The sequence below is a fragment of the Alosa pseudoharengus genome, unplaced genomic scaffold (assembly GCF_046254945.1).
Source record: "Alosa pseudoharengus isolate Yale_2024_CS ecotype anadromous, Long Island Sound unplaced genomic scaffold, YU_APseudo_1.1 YU_APseudo_1.1_scf_3, whole genome shotgun sequence".
Classification (NCBI taxonomy): Eukaryota; Metazoa; Chordata; class Actinopteri; order Clupeiformes; family Clupeidae; genus Alosa; species Alosa pseudoharengus.
This window is the reverse complement of record NW_027468718.1, coordinates 30,626,633-30,646,690: the sequence shown is the minus strand read 5'-3', so window position 1 is coordinate 30,646,690 and position 20,058 is coordinate 30,626,633. Positions and strand designations below refer to the sequence as shown.

Sequence of the window (20,058 nt, the reverse complement as noted above, 5' to 3'; positions counted from 1 at the left end):
CCCTCAAAGTGAGAGCCTTGGTGGGCATGTTTGACCAGCTGGGGGAGAGAGGCCATACAGAGCTCCAGTGTGGGTCCTTCGTCACAAGGCTGATGGCCAAGCTGCCACAAGACATGCGGGCAGAATTTATGAGGTTCTTGCACCCGCGGTCATATCTTGCACATACTGTGCCAACCCCCAGCACTACCTGAATCAGTGTACTACCTTCAGCCAGCTTACAACTGAGCAGCGGAGTGCCTGGATCAAGAGCAACAGGCGGTGTTGGCGTTGTTGGCGTTGTGCTCGTTCTCACCAGGCTGCACAGTGCAGACTGAAAGCCAGGTGTAAGAAGTGTGATGGCAGACACCTGGACGCCCTTCATGACCTCAAATCAAAGCCAGCCCCAGAGAATGCTTCTTGCTTAGTTGGTACCTCCAATGAAGTGCTTTATGTAAGGGATAACTCCCACCGAGGTTTCCTGTTATACGGAATTACTGGACGAGGGCGAGGGGCAAAAAACTCCCCGACGCGCAGCAGAGGGCCTCCGCCCGAGTCCATTAATTCCGTATAACTGGACACACCTCGATGGCCGTTATCCCGCTTATCACCCGGTTGCCACTGTAAAGCAAAGGAAACACGCAGTTCTGTTTAAAAAGAAGCTCACTAGTTCAGCTTTTTGTACAACTTTCGTTGGCCCTATAACAGCGATAGCATGGACAGTTAGCTTGTTTACAGTTGATTCCATTGTTGCGAAGCCTGCAACCAAACATTCTAAAGCACTGCAACCGTCGTCCTACTATGGTTGTTATAGTTACCATTCATAAGCATTGATATGGAACGGTGTCCTGTTATTCAGAATTAAAGGATAATTCCGGTGTGATTTTGACCTAAAGTGTTTTGAAACATGATACCGAGTGTGAACGTATGTCTCATAGCCCATCTCGGCTTGTCCCCTGCACTCCGAAATCTGGCGCTAGTTAGCCGATGCTACCAACAAGGCGGTCAATGGTGGTGCCTCGGCATCGGCATAGCCATGCAAATAAATCACTGTTTTACACCATTTACGAGGCTCAATGTATCTCCACACTTCATTGGTAGACTTCCGAGGGCCCTGACATTTAAAACGAGACATTGAGAACTTTGAAAAAGCACTGGTAGTTTACTTACAAGACGATTTATACAGACAGTATCTTCACGAAGTTTAGCGTTTGCAGCCATCTTGAATTTAGTCACGATAAGTCGAGCTACGAGTAAGAATGAACAGGTATGATAAGGGATCAGATTCCAAAAATAATTCCGTGGAAATGCATGGATTCCAGTTGCTGCTACTGGAAGAAACTGTAATCCATGCATTTCCACAGAATTATTTTTGGAATCTGATCCCTTATCATACCTGTTCATTCTTACTCGTAGCTTGACTTATCGTGACTAAATTCAAGAAGGCTGCAAACGCTAAACTTCGTGAAGATACTGTCTGTATAAATCGTCTTGTAAGTAAACTACCAGTGCTTGTTGGTAGCATCGGCTAACTAGCGCCAGATTTCGGAGTGCAGGGGACAAGCCGAGATGGGCTATGAGACATACGTTCACACTCGGTATCATGTTTCAAAACACTTTAGGTCAAAATCACACCGGAATTATCCTTTAATAGCCACCCCACCAGCCAGAAAAGAGTATTTCTTCTCTTCGGGTGATAATTAGACAGAAAGTCTGGCTGCAGTCAGGTGCTCCTGAAAGTGACCAAGGTTGTGCTGCATAATGGGGCCATAGAGACCTATACAATATTAGATGATGGATCAGAGTGGACCATGCTTCTCCAAGCTGCAGCTAAGGAGTTAAACCTGCAGGGGGAGCTAGAGCAACTTGCCTTAAAAAGTGGTTGCAGCCCTCAACTGATGTTGATGTTGTCATGTTGTGTTTTGGCCTAATGCGCCACCCTACACCTATCTACTAATCACAAAGTCAGTAGTGTTTCGTCATCCGGTTGCCAACTCTGCCAGTCAGAGGGGAGGGGAAGGGGATACACCGCTCTACAGTAATTTGAAAGTGATTGTAGTACCCGTTTTGGCCACAATCTTACATACGGTTCCTAAGCTTTGATTTACAATATAGTAGGCTCTCTATTGATTTTAATGAGTAGGCCTAGGCCTTAAAGTTACAGTATTTCTATCACAATTTACCAGACTTTGACCTTTTGTCGGTTTTTAACAAAATTCTGACTATGATTGTTCCTTGTATTGCATTATGAGCACTGCGCCTATTGCATTCTACTGTTGCCTTAAGCCTAGCTCAGTCATTATGCTATACCACATCTCCCTCCATTGGAAGAGCAAGCTGCATTGAGCGTAATAAACTGCATTTAGAATGGCAAATCCATATTTCTAGATATTTTGGTGAAAGTAACTTAAAAGTAATGCAATAGTAGTGTAATGCCTTACAATTCAGAGACAGTAATATTATAATGTAACAAATTACTTTGAAATGACAGTAATAAGTAATGCATAGTACATTACGTTTTTGAAGTAACTTGCCCAACACTGCTGATAAGTGCCCAAAAAGCGTTACAATATGGCCGCAGAGTGGAGGGACTTGCCTAATAGGACTTTGCTTATGCTACCAGTAGTGACACTGAGCTTAGCCAAATGCAAAACTAGAGAAAAATCAGTCAAAAAGGATAAACATGGAAACATTCAGTTGCCACCACAATTGAATTCCTAACTGTCATTTAGCCTGTATTGAAATAAAACACGTTTGTTTGTAGGCCGTGAGTTTGTTAAGCACCTTAGCCTAGATGGCTACATCTGAGGGGTCCCCTGTGCAACTAGTCTGCTTCAGGCTCTAATTAGTTTTGAACATGCTGTAGACTAAATTATTCACATGTTGGACATTTTCACATGTATTGGTGTGCTATTCCTATGCTCTAGTAGCCTACTGCAGACACTGACTTGAATGAGTGGAAGAGGGTTATTAAATAAACATCAGCTATGAGCCCTCGTTAGACCAGCTACAAAAGCAAAAACAGGTAAATCCATTTTCCACTTGCTATTCATGTAAAAGTGCAGTTGATCCCCCAGGTATGGCAAAAGGTTTTTGTAATGAAGCTCTTCCTTCTTCATCAGTCAACACAAGGGATGTAGGCTGCTGCTGCAATTATTCAGAGCTACAGAGCAAGTGGATGTTGATGGATGAACATAAAGCCTGTTATGTCGTTTACTGGCTGTTATAGTTACTATTCAAAGGAGCATTGATGGAACGTTGATTAAACTTCATAGGTGTCCGATACAGAATTAATAGCCTCATACCAGCCAATTGTCTCCGGGGTATATTCCAGTTAACCAAATTTGCTTTTCTTTTGAAAGATTCAACTACCACAACAACTTCTTAGTCTGGTCAGTTTGGGGCAAAAGTGGGTTCAAGGCTGCAAATTATGATTAACATTTGAGCCAATGTTTTTCTGTTCATTTAGGGCCAAATAAAGAAAAAAATGCAAGGAGCCCAAAAAATTAGGTGGGGGAAGGCCCTGAAACGGCCACACCCACTTTTTAGACCTGGAATTCTCTATCTCGGCTCCTGAAGGTCGCAGAGAGTTGGTCTTCAGCTTGAAAGATGCGGAAATGTCACATTTATATTAGTGTTATGAAGAAACATAGGCCCTAAAACTTTTAATTTCTGAGATATTTGTGAAAAACCTTTTTATCACTGAATCAATCAGCGCCCAAGCCACCTTTTTCTGTAAATCTGCTCATGAAAGCCATGCAGTTTGTTTGGGCAAAAGCTCTAAATCTACTCATGGGGCATACTAGTGCTTAAGTTGATTAAGGCTTTTTGTTAGAAGATGAGAACCCCAACAACCTTCTAAGAAACAATGTAAACAAAGTGAAAGTCCAAAAATCATAGGTTTTTGTAAGGTGACAGCAGTTATCACACGTGATGAAGACCATGGAGTGCCTGGTCTTGTGCATACTAAGACCCCAGGTACGCCATGCACTAGACCCGCTACAGTTTGCATACTAGGAGAAAGTGGGCGTGGACGATGCCATCACATATCTCCTACACAGGACGCATTCTCACCTGGACAAGGGGAAAAGTGCTGTGAGAATCATGTTCTTTGACGTTTCTAGTGCTTTTAACACCATCCAACCCCTCAGACTGGGTGACAATCTCCTGCAGATGGGTGGGGATGCTCAACTAGTATCCTGGATTGGCAGACTACCTGACAGAGCGGCCACAGTTCGTCAGACTGAAGAACTGCCTCTCTGACACTGTGATCAGCAGCACCGGAGCTCCACAGGGAACTGAGCTCTCTCCAGTCCTGTTCACCCTGTACACGTCAGACTTCTGCTACAACACTGAGTCATGCCACATGCAGAAGTTTTTGGATAATACTGCAATTGTGGGGTATATCAGGGATGGGCAAGAGGAGGAATACAGGAGCCTGGTGGAGGAATGGTGCAAACTCAACCACCTACAACTCAATACTGCTAAGACCAAGGAGATGGTGGTGGATTTCTGGAGGTCTAAGCCCGCTCTGCTGCCAGTCACCATTGAGGGGGTCAATGTGGAGGTGGTAAACACTTACAAATATCTACACCTGGACAATGAACTGGACTGGTCATTCAACACTGAAGCACTCTACAGGAAAGGGCAGAGCAGGCTGTACTTCCTGAGGAGGCTGCGGTCCTTCAATGTCTGCAGCAAGCTCCTCCTCTGGATGTCTTACCAGTCTGACTGTTGTTGTCATTGCCTCTGCTATGCTGTTGTATGGGGAGGAAGCACTAAGAAGAGGGATGCTGGGCGACTGGACAGGCTGGTAAGGAAAGCTAGCTCTGTTGTGGGAGCTGAACTGGAGTGCATCACTTCAATATCAGACAAAAGGACCCTGAACAAACTAATCAACATCTTAGACAATGACTGTCATCCACTCCACAGCACTATCATGAAGCAGAAGAGCTTGACCAGTTGGAGACTACGCTCACTGGCATGCACAACTGACAGACTGAGGAAGTAATTTGTCCCCAGGGACATACTACTCTTCAATGCTTCACGAAAGGGAAGTGAAGAGATCGACTTCTCTGCTTAGTCTATCTGCCTCTCCACCCTCTTCTACACTTTTATGACCTCCTATAACAATGTTGTGTACGGACTGTCCACTCACCCACAATGTTACTGCTTACACTGTCTACACTGTTTACAGGCTATACTAGCCCGCATGCACAACCCCTCCCTCCACTGTGGACTGTGGTCTAACTTCATACTTGACCATTGGCTGATATCCTATCACTTCAAACCTATCCTTGCACTGCTGCTATAATTCTTATATTACTATGCTTACATTTATCTCTTATATTGTCCATATTTAATGCTGGTCTCTTGACAGACTATCACTCCACTGTTGGACTTATTTGCACCATGACTTATCACCATGACACACACCTCATAGAGCACCTTACCACTGAAACACAGGGTCAGTCCCTGCCCTGTTACGCAAGAGATTCATGCTTATACATCCTTCGTACATTCACGTGGATCCTTGATTTAGGGGCAGCCGTGGCCTACTGGTTAGCACCTCGGACCTGTCACCGGAGGGTTGCCGGTTCGAACCCCGACCAGTAGGCACGGCTGAAGTGCCCTTGAGCGAGGCACCTAACCCCTCACTGCTCCCCGAGCGCCGCTGTTGATGCAGGCAGCTCACTGCGCCGGGATTAGTGTGTGCTTCACCTCGCTGTGTGTGTTTCACTAATTCCCGGATTGTGATAAATGCAGAGACCAAATTTCCCTCACGGGATCAAAAGAGTATATATACTATACTATACTATACTTGATTTAGTATCTTTTACTGTCCTTATTAGTGGAGTTGTTATTTTATCATCCTGTTTATGTTGTAGTGTATGTTGTGATGTCTTAAGTTGGGACCTTGAATTTCCCCTTAGGGGATCAATAACGTATATATATCAATCTATCTGTTATGTACCTTCCTCCAAGTTCCTGTGGTGGATTTAAAAATGAAAACGTTGCACACATTTACATGACATTTTTCATGTCAAGCACATGCCAGTTCAGTCAAATGGAGATCATCAAATCAGGGAACAGCAGAACTTTGGGGGCCTCAGCAGAACACTGATTTTTTAGTACACAAGTTAAACACAAATATAGTCTGATAAACAATACAATACAGTTGTTTCGAACGAAAATTCAACAGTAGAGGCCAACTACATTTCTTCTATCCCAGATTCATCTGATCCATCCAAGTTAGTTTGGTAACTAAATTCCATAGATTTAGGTGGTTCTCAAAGCTAAAATACAGATTTTTGCGACAGTTCTTATTAATTTTTTGCATCAATATTTAAAATAAATTAAGGTCATTTAGGGAGTTTGGTGGTTCATAACATTGATATAAGATGAGATTCATACCTAATAAAAACTTAATATGATTCTCTACAACCTTCAGGAGCTGATACATGAAACGTGGCCTGTGCACCATGCAAAAACTAGTTTTTCGTGAATATCTCAAAAAGTAAAGGTTTTACGGCTTATGCTTGTTCATAACACTAATATAAACGTGGTGTTTCTGCATCTTTCCAACTCTCTGTGACCTTCAGGAGCCGAGATACAGAATTCTGGGTCTAAAAAGTGGGCGTGGCCCCACAATTTTTTGGGCTCCTTGCATTTTTTTGTTTATTAGGCCCTAAATGAACAGAAAAACATTGGCTCAAATGTTAATCATTTTTTGCAGCCATTTGCCCTAAACTGACCAGACTATCTATTTAAGAAGATGTTAAAGATATGCATTTCTTTTTTGTCTGCTCTAGTGTAATGATTTGTGTGCAGGGGTCGGATTAGCTTATTGTTTCTGATCCAAAAATGGATCACAATAGTGAAACGGTGCAGGTAGAGTATGATCAGCATATGACATTTTACCCTAAATTTTGTAGTGTTTTCATCAACAATGTTTTATGAACTTAGGTTTGTTGAATACAGAAAATGTAAAATATCATAACCAATATAGATATTGCAATATAAGGTCATGTGGTGATCATACGAGTTAAAATTTCTAATGATCATAGATGCTGTTTGTTAGGATGCTCATGCCAAATTATGTGGTGATGTTATATGCACAATTTGAAAACAAAGCAGTTGATCGCATGGTTGCAGCAGAGGCACTAGTACTTTGACTTTAAGACCAAGTTCTACAGTGCTAAGGAATGTGCTAGTTATGCTGACCTCCTGGGTCTATTAACTTTTAACTGAAGACGTACAAAAGGCATCATAGGTGCCAGTAACTGATTCCCCCAGGTTCAGCCCAGTGGACTCTCCATAAACGACACATCAGCTGACAGATGAAGGGGTGAAAAAGAAACAAAGCCACACATCACTGGAGCTGAAGCAGAAACGACAGTTTATTGTACCCCTTACAGATAACCAACTCAGCAGTGTACGGTACACATTGTGAAGGGAAAGGGAGAAGCCTATACAGGTGCAGACAACCCTTTGTGTGGTTCGAGTGGAGAGCAATGCAACTCCGTCCAACACCAGCGAGGCTACTATTAGTATACAAGCTGCACTTCTCCAGTCAAGGCACTGTTCCCAACTCCACCAAGAAAAAAGGGTGTCCTTTCTTTATTATCTGCAGTCGCATCACAGGGACTCCGATTCAAAAGATAACATGTTTTTTTTTTGTTGTTTTTTTTTTTTTTTTAGGCAGTACTATACAGCTTATACAATAAAATCAAAACAGATGCGGAGTTTTGCAAAAATATATTTATATATAATTTTTCTTCCCCTCCCCAAAAAAGAAAAAAAAAAACCTAACAAACAAAAATGCAGAGAACGTCACAAATTGTTCTTTGTCCAGCATGGAACCATACGCCAGCATGGAACCATACGTCAGCATGGAACCATACGTCAGCATGGAACCATACGTCAGCATGGAACCATACGCCAGCATGGAACCATACGCCAGTGGACATTTGCTTGTTAAGTACACCATGCAGGAGAAGCTGTGGTCTATAGTAAATCGGAGTTTGGCAAAAATAAAAAGAAGTGGGGTGGGGTGGGTGTGTATACAATCTCACTGCATGCAAAGGCCTTGACGTTGGTTCCACTGCTGTGCGGCGTCAGGGAGATCTATGCCTGAAATAAATAAGACTACAGATGGCGCTTCTCATAAAACATTTGTGCATTAATAAAGTCAGCGTACTGTGGAAAATTCAGGTCACTGAATGGTGTGAGATCGAGCCGATATGCGTTGGCCATGTATGTCAAGACTGAAACAAATGCTGAATCATGAGAGAATCAATGGGCTAACAGTCCTGTAGAGAATTTTACAAAACATTTTGAAAGCTTGTATGGATCAAAACAGACAGCTGATGTGGAGTAGTGACAAAACAAAACCACTACTCTTTAAAACAAAACAAAAAGTCAATGAGTAGAACAATACAACAAAATACAGAAAATCTGATTGTACCTACAGCAGTCTTTAGCCTAAAGTCTAATTTTTCAACTAAAAGGGTTGTTATACAAAAAACAGCTGTCTAAACAAGCCATTCGGTTAACAGGTGTATTCTTTAGGTGTTTTTGCAATATGAAGCCCTTTACTCTTTATATATATATATTTTAAATGTTTTAAAGTAACATAGAGTTTACTAGGGACCCAAGAGGTAACCATATCTCTGTACTTTTATCTTCTTTTAGTTGACAGAATAAAAGTTTATCGTAAAAAAAAGGCAGATTGTCAAAATGGAATTGCTACACTTCTTCCAGTCCACTAAGAGATCTGTCCGTTCTTCATCACTACTTGGCCAGTCCATGGCGTCCTGCTCGTCTCCATGGCGACACATGCCTCACTACAGGGACAGGTGACCGGTGCAACCAGAATTCCAGTTTGTCCGTCACCTGTCGGGGGACCCCTTTCCCACTGGTTGATGCCAGAGGGGAAAAAAAGTGAATTTTTGCAGGTTTCCTCTAAAAACACCTTTTTGAGATTTCTCTGGTACACGGGGGCAAGTGGGGTGGAGGGGTGGGGTAGGTGGCTGAAAGGTCATTTCAGAGAGGGCATCAGGCCAGGAGGGGGCAAGGAACTGTGAATCAGATGAGTTCCAGTCTGCACTGCAGTCCGGGCTTTGGGATAAGATCGTTTTATATTTTTATGTTTTCTCTTTTGTTATTTTTGGAGTGGACATCAATACGCGTAACTGTCAGGGAAGGGCATCCCTGTTACACACTGCTCCCCTGCATCCACAATGTAGGGGGCTCCCTCATCATAGTGGGTCAGAGGGATGGTGTCGTCCTCCATTCCTGGGAGACCGTCGGGGTCAGCCTTCAGGGTGGGCCTCTGATTGTCAGGAAAGGCCATGGAGAAGAGAGCCTCTGGGTCGCACACAAACTTGTACACGTACCGCTCACCAGCAACCTAGGTGACCAGAGGAAGACAAACAAACACAGCTGTCAGGCTAGGCATTCGGTTGTCATTAGCAACCCATGAACACATTCAGCAGAGGAGCTAGGAAATGGTTCTTTTCGTACCTTCTGCATGATTCCTTTCTCATAGTAGTAACGCAGAGAACGGCTCAGCTTGTCATAGTTCATAGCCGGCCTGTTTTTCTGGATGCCCCAGCGTCTTGCCACCTGAAATGGAGAAATCAGGAGTGTCAAAGGTGGTGGCATCTCAGACATAATTTTCCAATGAAAGAGAGAGGAGGTGATTCTTGTCAAAGCCAACTGGAAAGACAGGCAACCTACCTCTTCTGGCTCAATCAGCTTGAACTCCATGCCTCGGCCAGTCCAGGCAATGAAGTGACCGTTTGCAGGGTCGTCGAGCAGAGTGACCAGAAACTGCCAAAGCTGTAAGGAGCCTCTGCGTTGGTAAGGGGGACCGTCACGGAACACTGTGGGCTCCTGCTTGACTTTACCTGTGATCATACAAAAAGGACAAAACAGAGAGAGTGAGAATGAGGGAATGGTGCTATACATGTTGTTGGAGCAAGTGAACAGGAATTAGCATTAATTCAATTCAATTCAATTCAATTCAATAAATAAATAAAAATATCACAAAAACATCAATTTAACTTGAATTTAAGAATACCATCACTTGCGGCATCTTTTAACTGGTTTTACATATTTTTTTATATTAAGGCAATATAAACAAATTCTCCAATCACTACTACTTACCATCCAGCCTCTCTGGAACGACACATGTATCATCGTAGTACAGGTGTGGCTCTCTGTCGAAAACAAAGTCTGCAATGTAGCAGGGGAGGGAATGATTAGTTGCCATTCAGATCCCTAAGCCCATTAGCAGGTCCCCCAGTGACCCGCTATACACAATGCTGCAACATCTATGACAACAAAACCAGAGCCCAATGTTTGTTTTCCATCTGAAATATGATGAAGAGGATACTTACTTTCTTGGTTTTGGTAGAAGCTTGAGGCCCTCCCAAAAGATGACTGGCAGTTAGGCACTTCTGTAAAACAAAACAAAAAATGGTTGCTAAAATGGTTGAAGTTTATCTATACTATGTATGCCAATGCAATGATTATCCTTATTTTATATGTATTTGTTCATAAAGAGAAGAGATGCTAACAACATGGTAAACATGACCAAGCATTATTCGTGTAGCACGCCTGCTCTGGGGATATGCAGTAGGTCCAGATTTCACAAAGCAAGGAGTACTGGACACTGAGGACTGGGTGAAGGCTCCAGTCAATTGGACACTTACATAACATCGCTGTAACAACAGCTGGACTGTACATGTCCCTGGCCCACACATCTGGTAGTACTGGCTTAAGCCGCGGATCAATGCATGCAAACGTCAGGGACACGTCTCATTGAGACAGCAAATAGAATTCGTCACTGCAGCCAGATATCGAATCGCAACAATTAAGTTATCTTTGTTCTCTGCCCTGCCTCTGTAGGACATTGTTTGCCACACCCTCTCGAAACAGCCTACTAGCAAACACTACTGTAAAAGTGCCATGTCTAAAATCTCTCCATCTAATAGAGGCACATCACTTAATCTGCAGAGAGGAAAATAAATACCCAGTAGATGCATGAGACCCTCTGGGCAGCCCGAGCCCTTTATGATGATGATGCGTATGTTTAGAAGTGTGGGCTAAGCGGATTTAATATTACATCACTGCAGGCTTTACTAAGAATAAAGCCAAACGGAAATGGGGTGATGGCCAAGTTTGTGACACGTGGATGACAAAGGACCACAAACAGCTGGCTGTTGGTCAGTGTTTAAGATCAAGCATAGTGGTATTTATGTTTGCAGGGTGTGGGATCACATGCACATCAACCGAAAGAGGCTGGTGAGTGCTTGTGAGTGCTTGTTGAGAAGATGGTGTCAGATGAATACAACTTTACTTATTTTGCCTAGCGTGTCAAGTCTGCATGGTATCTGGGTTTCATGAATTAGATGTAGTGGAGTGAGTATATTCTATTAATGGCGTGATTTAGACCTTTTCTTTTGGCACAGCCTTGAGGGCTTCTATTTGATCCGTCTGATCCTCATCTAAATCGTGGCTTTCTGTTTCAGTTCTAGGCTGAAAAACTGGACAGAAAAAAACAAGGAAAAAAAACAACTGGTGTCCATGGTCACTGCCTTGTTGCATCTCTAGGCCTTGCTGATTGGTGCTAAAACTCACAGGCAAGTGCCAAGCCACACAGCACATTCCACACCCTTCGGCCATGACTGCTCACACACACATCGGACTCTCAGGAGCTGCACGCAACTGACCAGCTCTACAATGAAACCCTGTGTGTCGGTGTGCTGAAATGGCCTATGTGATGTCCGTCTTCTCCCAAAAAAAGACTTCGGGCGAAGAGTATCGGGATTTGCTTTGGATCTCATCTTTCATTACATTGCATGGCTTTTTTCTTGTAGTTCCGTATTTGAACTATTGTAATTAGTGGGACAGTTTTGCTTAACAATTGTGCATTTTATGACCACACCATCAAATTTGGTGGAGAAAAAACGAACAAAGGCTCTAATCAGATGTATAAATGGAGGACCTCAGTTCTGATTTGAAGTTCTATATTAGACTTTCTGCCAATGTGGATGTTTTTTAGTGTGGATGCTTTTGTCATTTATGAAAGATGAAATTACGAGTTTAACTGCCCCATTATAATTAACATTGAGAAATTGCTCCTTACCAGAATCAAAACAGAAGTCCCTTGGCTCCTGCTTGATGGCCATGGGGTGGAAGGCCGCAGGGGATGGACCCATGTTGGGAACCCCTTGCTCACTGTAGTGCGGCTCCATCATCTCCTGTTTGAAGCCCTGGGGGGGAATGGGGACTAGGGGCTCGGACATTTGGCGGTGGTATGGAGGCCTCCTGTCCCGCGGTGAAGTGCTTGGAGCCTGGGGCATGAAGGGTGACCGACCTTGGGACTCAGAGGGCGGGAATGGTAGGCAGGGTTCTGACAGTTGTCTTTGGAACCTGCAGATGGGGGGGGGGGGGGGGTCATTAAAGGAATAAGAAAGTTAATTTAATAGCAACCGCATTAAGGTTTAACAAGGCTAAGTAAACAGCACGTCATAGCCAAGCTCAGCCTTACCCCGCATGTAAGTTTACCCTTCATGTATAACTGTGAATGCTACTAGGTGGAGCAGCAATGAAACGCTATAGCCACTTCCTCAGAGAAATTAATCCCCTGCACCAAGAAACTGTAAATTAGCCCTCCGAGCACTGACACCAGCGGATAAATATAAAACAAGGACATGGTGCCCAACAGCCACTCTCCAGAGACGAGACCTTTGCTGAGCCCACAGCTACTGACTCCGCATCACTGGCTGCCAATGGGATGCCAGGCATTCTCCGACAACGTCCCTGACTGCAGGTGGAACGGCAGTATGCCAGGCAGTCTGTTCCCACGGGGGTCAAGTTAATACAGCTCAAACCATGACCCCCACCACCCCACTCAACCCCATCCGCACCCTGCAGCAGTGGGCTAACATGGAATCAAGGCACAACAACATCCGAGTAAGCCAGCCAGCCAGCCTTTCCCGACCCCCTCCCCCCCCCCCCACACACACACACACACACACACATACACACACTTTAAACCCATCGCGGGTGCCAACAAATAGTTTCCATTCATGAAGTCAGCATAACTGAAAGGTCACCTGCCGTATATACACATCTCTCTCCTACCCCCTTGCATTAAGAATGATATGGATAACCTCAGAGGTCAGCAATACCTGAGGCCTTGCCACTGAGCTGAAAACCTACACCGTGGACATGGAGTCTCAAGGATTAAATACCAGGTCAAAAGTTCACCCTTTCACTCAATTATATGTGTGTTCGGTCTCAGTTCACCTACAAATGTTGATTTACAGATGCTGGGGAAACTAATCTTCACGCTATGAGCTTGAAATGTAGTTTAGTGATATTGTGTGTGTAATGCATAATGCATAAGGCGACTTGTTATGATGTAGTACATTGTGGATGTGGCTGTCCATCTCACCTGTGCTCTGAGCTGAAGGGGGTCTCATGGTTGAGTGGCGGGCAGGGCACAACGAACGGCGGGCTCTGGCTGTGGAGGGGCAGCGCCCTCTGGCTGTGGCTGGGGGTGGCGCTGGCTGTGGTTGCCTGGCCCTGCTGCAGGGGGCGCTGTGCTAGCGTGGGGCCCTGCACCAGCGGGGGCGGTGTGGGGTCATGTAGGGGGTTGGAGCCCTGGGGGGTGTTGGCGGCAGAGCCACACGGAGACACGGGCGTCGAGGGAGGGGTCAGGGGCTTGAACCCGGCCGTTGGCTTCCTCTCATAGGCACTGCATAATCACACACACACACACACACACACACACACACACTTTATCAGACCTTGATCAATAAACATTCAAGAAACAGGCATGATCATTGACAGCATCATAAATATGGCACTGAACAGTGCTGGTTCTCACCTGTAGCTGTAAAGGCACTTCTCTCCGTAGGGCATGGGACTGTAGTCCTGACTACAAGGGGAGAGCTCTTTGGAGGGACTCACTTCCCGCTTGATCTTGGTTGGTGGCGGGCCATGGAACATCACTAGAGAGAGAGAGAGAGGGAGAGAGGGAGAGATGGAGGGAGAGAGAGAGAGAGAGAGAGAGATAGAGTGAGTATGTAAGAGATGACAGCATGACAAAATGTTGTGAAGTGCATCACCTCATCTGACAACTCATCACACAAAGTGTCCATTGCTTATTTTCCCCACCACCCTCCCACCCCTCTATTTCTCTCTAACAAAACAGATGTTGTCTTCGACTCAGACAGTTTAATGACTTTCTTTCACAGGCTAACGAGGCCAATAGCAAGGGCATAAAAGCTCCCTCCACCCCCACCAACCCATCAGTATCACAATACCAGACAGCACGAGCAATCAAAGCTCTCCCTGCAGATTTCCATCACTGTCCAGGTCAATACTCATGAATCAGTGTGTCTGTAATTCAATGATTCTGAATGATTTTCCCCTCCCCACACTGTAACCATTAGCTGCTGGAGCTTCGCGTCAGCTCCCATTTCCGGCGCCACATAATGGGCCAGTGAAACCAAATCCCACAGCGCAGTGCAACCAGAGCCAAAATCACCCCGGCACCGTGCTGCAGAGGCCAGCACCAAACAATGGGCACGTGAGGCTGCGGGGCACGCGTGCGATGGCGGGTACAAGGTCTGGAGGAACACGGCACCAGCCAGGGCTGTAAGCTGCTGATTGGAGGACCTCCGAGCAGGAGAGATTACTTTTCCGCTGGTAGTGGCAACGAGAGTGGGGTGTTGCACCAGCGTGGGAGACCACGTGACCAAAAGCAGACAGGGGGAAAAAAAACCGAGGGGTTGGGTTTTGAGGCATACAGTGCAGTTTAGTAGCACAACTGGAGGAAACTGGCGGTGAGCCAAGCCACAGCCGGCTGCGACAGCCTGACCAGCGCTATCCCCCCAGAAACAAACACACACTTTCAGCCATTTATTTCAATAGCCTCGAGGTCAGGTTGACCACTCTGTCTACTGTAGCCATTCTACAACAGACATGGCAAGGAGCCCAGCAGCACACTCTCCCTCACTCAACTTCAGAATAAGGCTTGTTGAAAGCATATACGGCCTAAAAAGGCACAAGCTTGGAAAAAGAAAAAAATTGCTTGAATATACACAGACTAGTGGACAAGACTCTCGGTGTGTATTGTTTCCAGAGGGTTTGGGGTGCATTGGGTGGGAGCTGCTGTGTGCCGGGGAGTCCTTCCCTTCGGCGATCCCACCCCGCCCTCTGGAATCTGGCCCATTCGAGAGGCTGGGCAGAGTGCATGAAAGTGTGAAATCAGATTATGAGCTTGGCTCATGTGATGCTCGATACCGATCGCCTGATTAAACTTAAAAAAGAGAAAGAGAGAGGGGGGAAGGAGGGGAAAAACGGAAATGTCGGTTGCAGGTGAGGGTGGGTCTCTTCTATGAACCCTAAGGAGAGAGGCATACCAATGTAGCCTGCAAGACCAGTGTGGGCTAACTATGCCAAGTAGTAAAGTATGCAACCAGAAAAGCCAAGTCGAGTTATAGAGAGCTTCGGCAATCAAATGGCCTCAAGCTCGGGAATGGAAACCCACTCCAAACCTCCACTGTGAGCGAGTGATCAAATTCCTTGGCATCCATTGTCCCCACAGAATTGAAAGGGGCTTGAAGTGCTTTATGAATTATAAATGTCTATTTTGTTTGAGAGCTGAGTTACTTTTGTCCACATCACCCCTAACTGGACACTACCCAAAGTACACCAGTGGAGAGAGAATAAATGAATAATAAATCAGCAATCTCAGGTACTCACAGCTATCTGACTGGAAATCTGGGACAAACTGCTCGTCATCAGGCACCTGGGCTGTGGAGACAGACAGAGTAGAGCAGCGATAAGTTGTCAATAATAAATAAAGCCGTACAGTAGATTAAAAAAAGATGTTGCTGTAACCACTTGTGTCAATTCCTCCCCACCCCTGCAACTAAGGACGGGAAAAATAACTGAAGAAAAATGGCATATCAGCATTGATGCATGTAAAAGTTTCATGGAAGAATAACTAACTGCCATTTGGGAACAACCAGGACTGTTGCAGATTGTTCCATCAAAAATTACAAATCAGATTATTTGTTTGTTTTTGAAAACATATATGCTGAGGGTCTGTACATTTTGTATCCTCCCTCAAATAACAAAAATCCAAAAATAAAAGCAATGCAATGACACAGAAAAATGAAAACCTAGGTGGTAGAACAAAAAGTCATATTCCCACAAAAAAAGATCACATTGACTCATGTGATACACACATGATAATAATTCCTCTTAGCTCAACCACAAAGTATTTCTGGGACACTTTCAAATATTTCTCACCTTCAGCAATCCAGATCTCCTGCAGTTGGCTCAAGTCCTGAAAGAGTTCTAAAGAGAAAGGATCACAGAACACTTCAGGCTCAGTAGTCACAAAAAAAATCTGACAATGATATTCTGTCTTTTGATAAAAAAAAATAAAAAAAACACACACACATAAAAGATTCATTTTAGTTTGTTCAATTCTGACATATTGTGACTGATTCTAAATTTAGAGCTCATTGCATGCCCACTGAGACTTGAGGATGGATTAGAAACACACAACAAGGACCCGATGTGAACTTACCTTCCGTATCCTGAGCGAGTTCTGCATCCACAAACTTCCTCTTCCTGTCGCTGACTGATCTGCTGTAGGGTTCCTCTGCACGGGACGCTTTCTGTGGTGGAGAACAAAACGTTGTCAGATTGATAAGTCACAGACCCATGTGATGAATCCAAGTCACTGTGTGATGCGCATGTTTCAACATCACACAGCAAGGCAACTTGTTGGGCAAATAAACCCACAAGGGAAGTAGGCACGGAGACACAGTGACACTGAGGTTTATCTGATGGCGTATCAAGCAGTGGTACTCACACTGGGTGGGACCATAAATGGGACTTGCTGGTCATAAAATCCGTCCATGTTATCTTGGTCTTCACAGGATTCCCAGTGAAGAGTCTTCGCCTAAAGCGATAATGTAAGGGTGTCTCAAACTCTTTCTCTCTGAAAGAGAAACCAAAAGATACTGTTAGGGGAAATAATGCCATCCATCAAAGAATATTGCACATTTCCTTCAGCCTATGATGGTCCTGTCTATTCATCTACTACCTCCTGTTTGTTGAACATTACCACCACCACAATCCTCAATCATGCTGGCGTGGATTATGACCTGTGCATTGTAAACACAATGTGGTCATATTATAGATGTAAACCTTATGTAAGCAGAGCTAACCATCTGTCCTTGTGATTGAGCAGAATCATAAAAAAAATCACTCCAGTCAGAACTGGCCTGAAGGATTACTTAAAGGACATTTCTTAGCATTTCATTTCACTTTCTTAGCACCACACAACACCAGAACAACCATATGAAAGTAAGTGGTCTTAACCACAGCGCCACAGAGACTAAACATTGTTGTCACGCTGCCGTTAAAATATGAATGTGTCAGGATATGTCCTTTGGAGTATGGTATAGAGAGACTCCTGAGCGCACGCACAACCACACTAAAGGGGTTGTAGAGTTCAAAACACCGTAAGATAAAATAGAGCAGCATGGTCTTCTACATGGATGATCGCCCTCAAGCCTGCCATAGTGAGTCATGCTGGTTGATCAGTTAACATAATGGATGACGAATAAAATGGAGCTAGCCTATTATTACACATTCATGTTTGTAACCCAGCAAAGCACATAAAAGAAGACACTTTCATCCACCATTGCTGACGTATAACGTTTAAGTATCAGAATAAGAAGAACTTTATGAGTATTTGTCCAAGACATCGCAGGTCTGTTATCTTTACTTTGATAATCCATAAGAGTAAATCTACTGAAATGATAGCCTGCTATCTCATGACAAATGTCTGACAACCACAACCATAAAAACAGAACTGTAAATAAATTATATCCGTAGATGCAGGATACATCACGTTGGCAATTAATTCATAAAGCAGTTCAGTGCATCAACATAGTTGCTGTGCAAAAGTCAGTAGGCCATCATAACACTGCCTGAAAATGAATAATCCATCACAGAGTAGATGAAAGTATCACACAGTAGGCTACATAAAAAACAGCCAACTTTCTCAAGTGTCAGACCAGGAACAAATGGTCCGAGCAACCACAATAAGCCTATCTCTAATGTGGGGAATATAACTATGAGCAACTAACGTAAAAAACACACTTCCAAATCAGATTTTAGGAGACAATGTTAAATATAAATTCTCCATGGACAAAAGCAAACAAATCGTGTGCAAAACTCGTGTGCAAAATTGGAGAAATAAGTGCAATTTGAGGTGCACATCAAAGACAATTAATGCAGAATTCATATGGACGGGGGCAACACGTTACACCCCCCTTCCCCCCCTCCCACGGCCCCTTGTTTTTCTCAATGAAGTGAAACTCGATCCGCGAGGAACCCGGGGGGGGGGGGGGGCAGTCAGGACAATCTCACCTCCCCATTCATAAAAATCACAAACAGTCAAAGCGCGACCGTCCTCCACAGATAATAGAGCTGCATTACGCACGCACAGATGACGACCTATCTCGTATCATTTGTGCAAGAACGGGCATTTAGAACGTGGATGCTACAGAAAATGGTTGCCTGGCGCTAAGTAAAATCTCCCTCAGAGAAAATGGCGTTCTCCGTCGCCCTGAGCGTTTGATAGCTGGATTTGCAGTTGCAAATCGGCGTTTAACTTAACAAGTGTCGCAGTGGTATGCATAAAACCTGCGCGGTATCCATTGTGCAGAGCTTTCCGGGATACTCACCCAATGGTTTTCGTAGACACCTCTATAACGTTGAAAAAAATCTCAATAAATTCCACAAAATTTCCAAGGTTTCTATTCTGTGATGGATAGATGCGCACTCCTCGCCTCACAAAACTTGAATGAGGGTTTGTAAATGGAATGGCTGGTTTTCCCTGGGGCTCGACAGGCACATTAGACTGCACGATCATTGGTACTGCCTCGTTGTCGCTCAAGGCAACAACCAATAGCGTTTCTTGAGGTGATGAAATATTCATGATGTGCTCTTCGACCAATCGCTGCGTGGGTCGGACCTATTTTTATGAATGACTGGGTTTCATTCAGAATCGCATTGGTGTTTTTTTTTTCCACCACAGAGCTTCTTAAAGGGCCAGCCCGTTTTTGATGGCTGATCAACTAAACTAGGAACTGTGTAGGCAGTATTCTCTGCCTACAGTTAACAGGCTGAAAACGTAAGATATTCGCGCTTGAGGGGCTGACGAGAGACGAAATAAAACCATGCTTTCATTTTTATGTTTTTAAAAGATAATTATTATGAGGTTATCTTGGTCTTTCGAAAAAAGTAACATCCACATCGGCCGAGCGCACTGGGCAAACATTTTTTTGGCCATATACAGCCGTGCACAGTCAGTCAGGTTTATGATGCAACTTCAGACACCGAATTGCCCTACAGGCTTTACCGTATTAGGCTAAAACAGTATGATTAAACACATTTCTAATCTAGCAAAATAACTGGAATAATCACATAAATCTATATTTTATGTGATCGATATGTGTTATGTTAAACTTGTTTTAGCGTGTTAACTGAAAAAAGGCAATCCACGCTATATCATAGGCCTAACACAGTAGCCTACATTGTGTAGCCTATTTCAAGTTAGGCTATAGAGTTGCATAAAGCCATCCACGAGGGACATAGTGGAAAATGCAAGAAGCAACTGGGGAACAAGACAGTTTAATTTGATGGGTAATATCCTCCTATTGATGCTATATGTTGCAATTGACTCCTTTTCAAATTAACGACCCTTTTCGGGTCTTTTCGAACTTATCAATAAGGCAAATACTGTGATTAACTGCTATGGTTAGGCCTACATTTGTTACCTTGTCAGATTAAAACATGATGTGAAGTGTAGCGTCCCAGCCACCCTTATTAAGGTAATGGTGCATTAAGGTCTCCTTTGAACACACCTATCAAAACACTTCAAAATCAAAATAGATTACATGAGATAAAAGAAAATGGATACGAGATAAAGTCAGGCTAGAATGTATAATGGGTACTTTGGAAAAACAGGAA

At 44.1% G+C, this 20,058-nt stretch overlaps 1 protein-coding gene across 1 annotated transcript; it reads right to left on the bottom strand.

Moving 5' to 3' along the window:
* Window positions 1-7,352: 7,352 nt before the first annotated feature.
* etv5a (ETS variant transcription factor 5a) lies at window positions 7,353-18,869 on the bottom strand. The gene is made up of 13 exons (XM_076264009.1): window positions 18,771-18,869; window positions 16,886-17,014; window positions 16,598-16,688; window positions 16,315-16,362; window positions 15,763-15,813; window positions 13,880-14,003; window positions 13,445-13,747; window positions 12,131-12,417; window positions 10,380-10,439; window positions 10,147-10,215; window positions 9,718-9,887; window positions 9,502-9,603; window positions 7,353-9,388 (listed from the first exon to the last, which is right to left on the bottom strand). The coding sequence occupies exons 2-13, from the start codon at window positions 16,931-16,933 to the stop codon at window positions 9,158-9,160; spliced, it is 1,584 nt and encodes a 527-aa protein (XP_076120124.1). The 5' UTR covers window positions 16,934-17,014; window positions 18,771-18,869; the 3' UTR covers window positions 7,353-9,157.
* Window positions 18,870-20,058: the final 1,189 nt, after the last annotated feature.

Coding starts and splice junctions, on each gene's coding strand:
- etv5a (XM_076264009.1), bottom strand. CDS start 16,933: ATGGACGGATTTTATGACCAGCAAGTCCCATTTATGGTCCCACCCAGT. Junction 16,363..16,597: donor ACTCGCTCAGGATACGGAAG/GTAAGTTCACAT, acceptor CTTTCTCTTTAG/AACTCTTTCAGGACTTGAGC. Junction 12,418..13,444: donor CCCTTCAGCTCAGAGCACAG/GTGAGATGGACA, acceptor CCCCATCTGCAG/GTTCCAAAGACAACTGTCAG.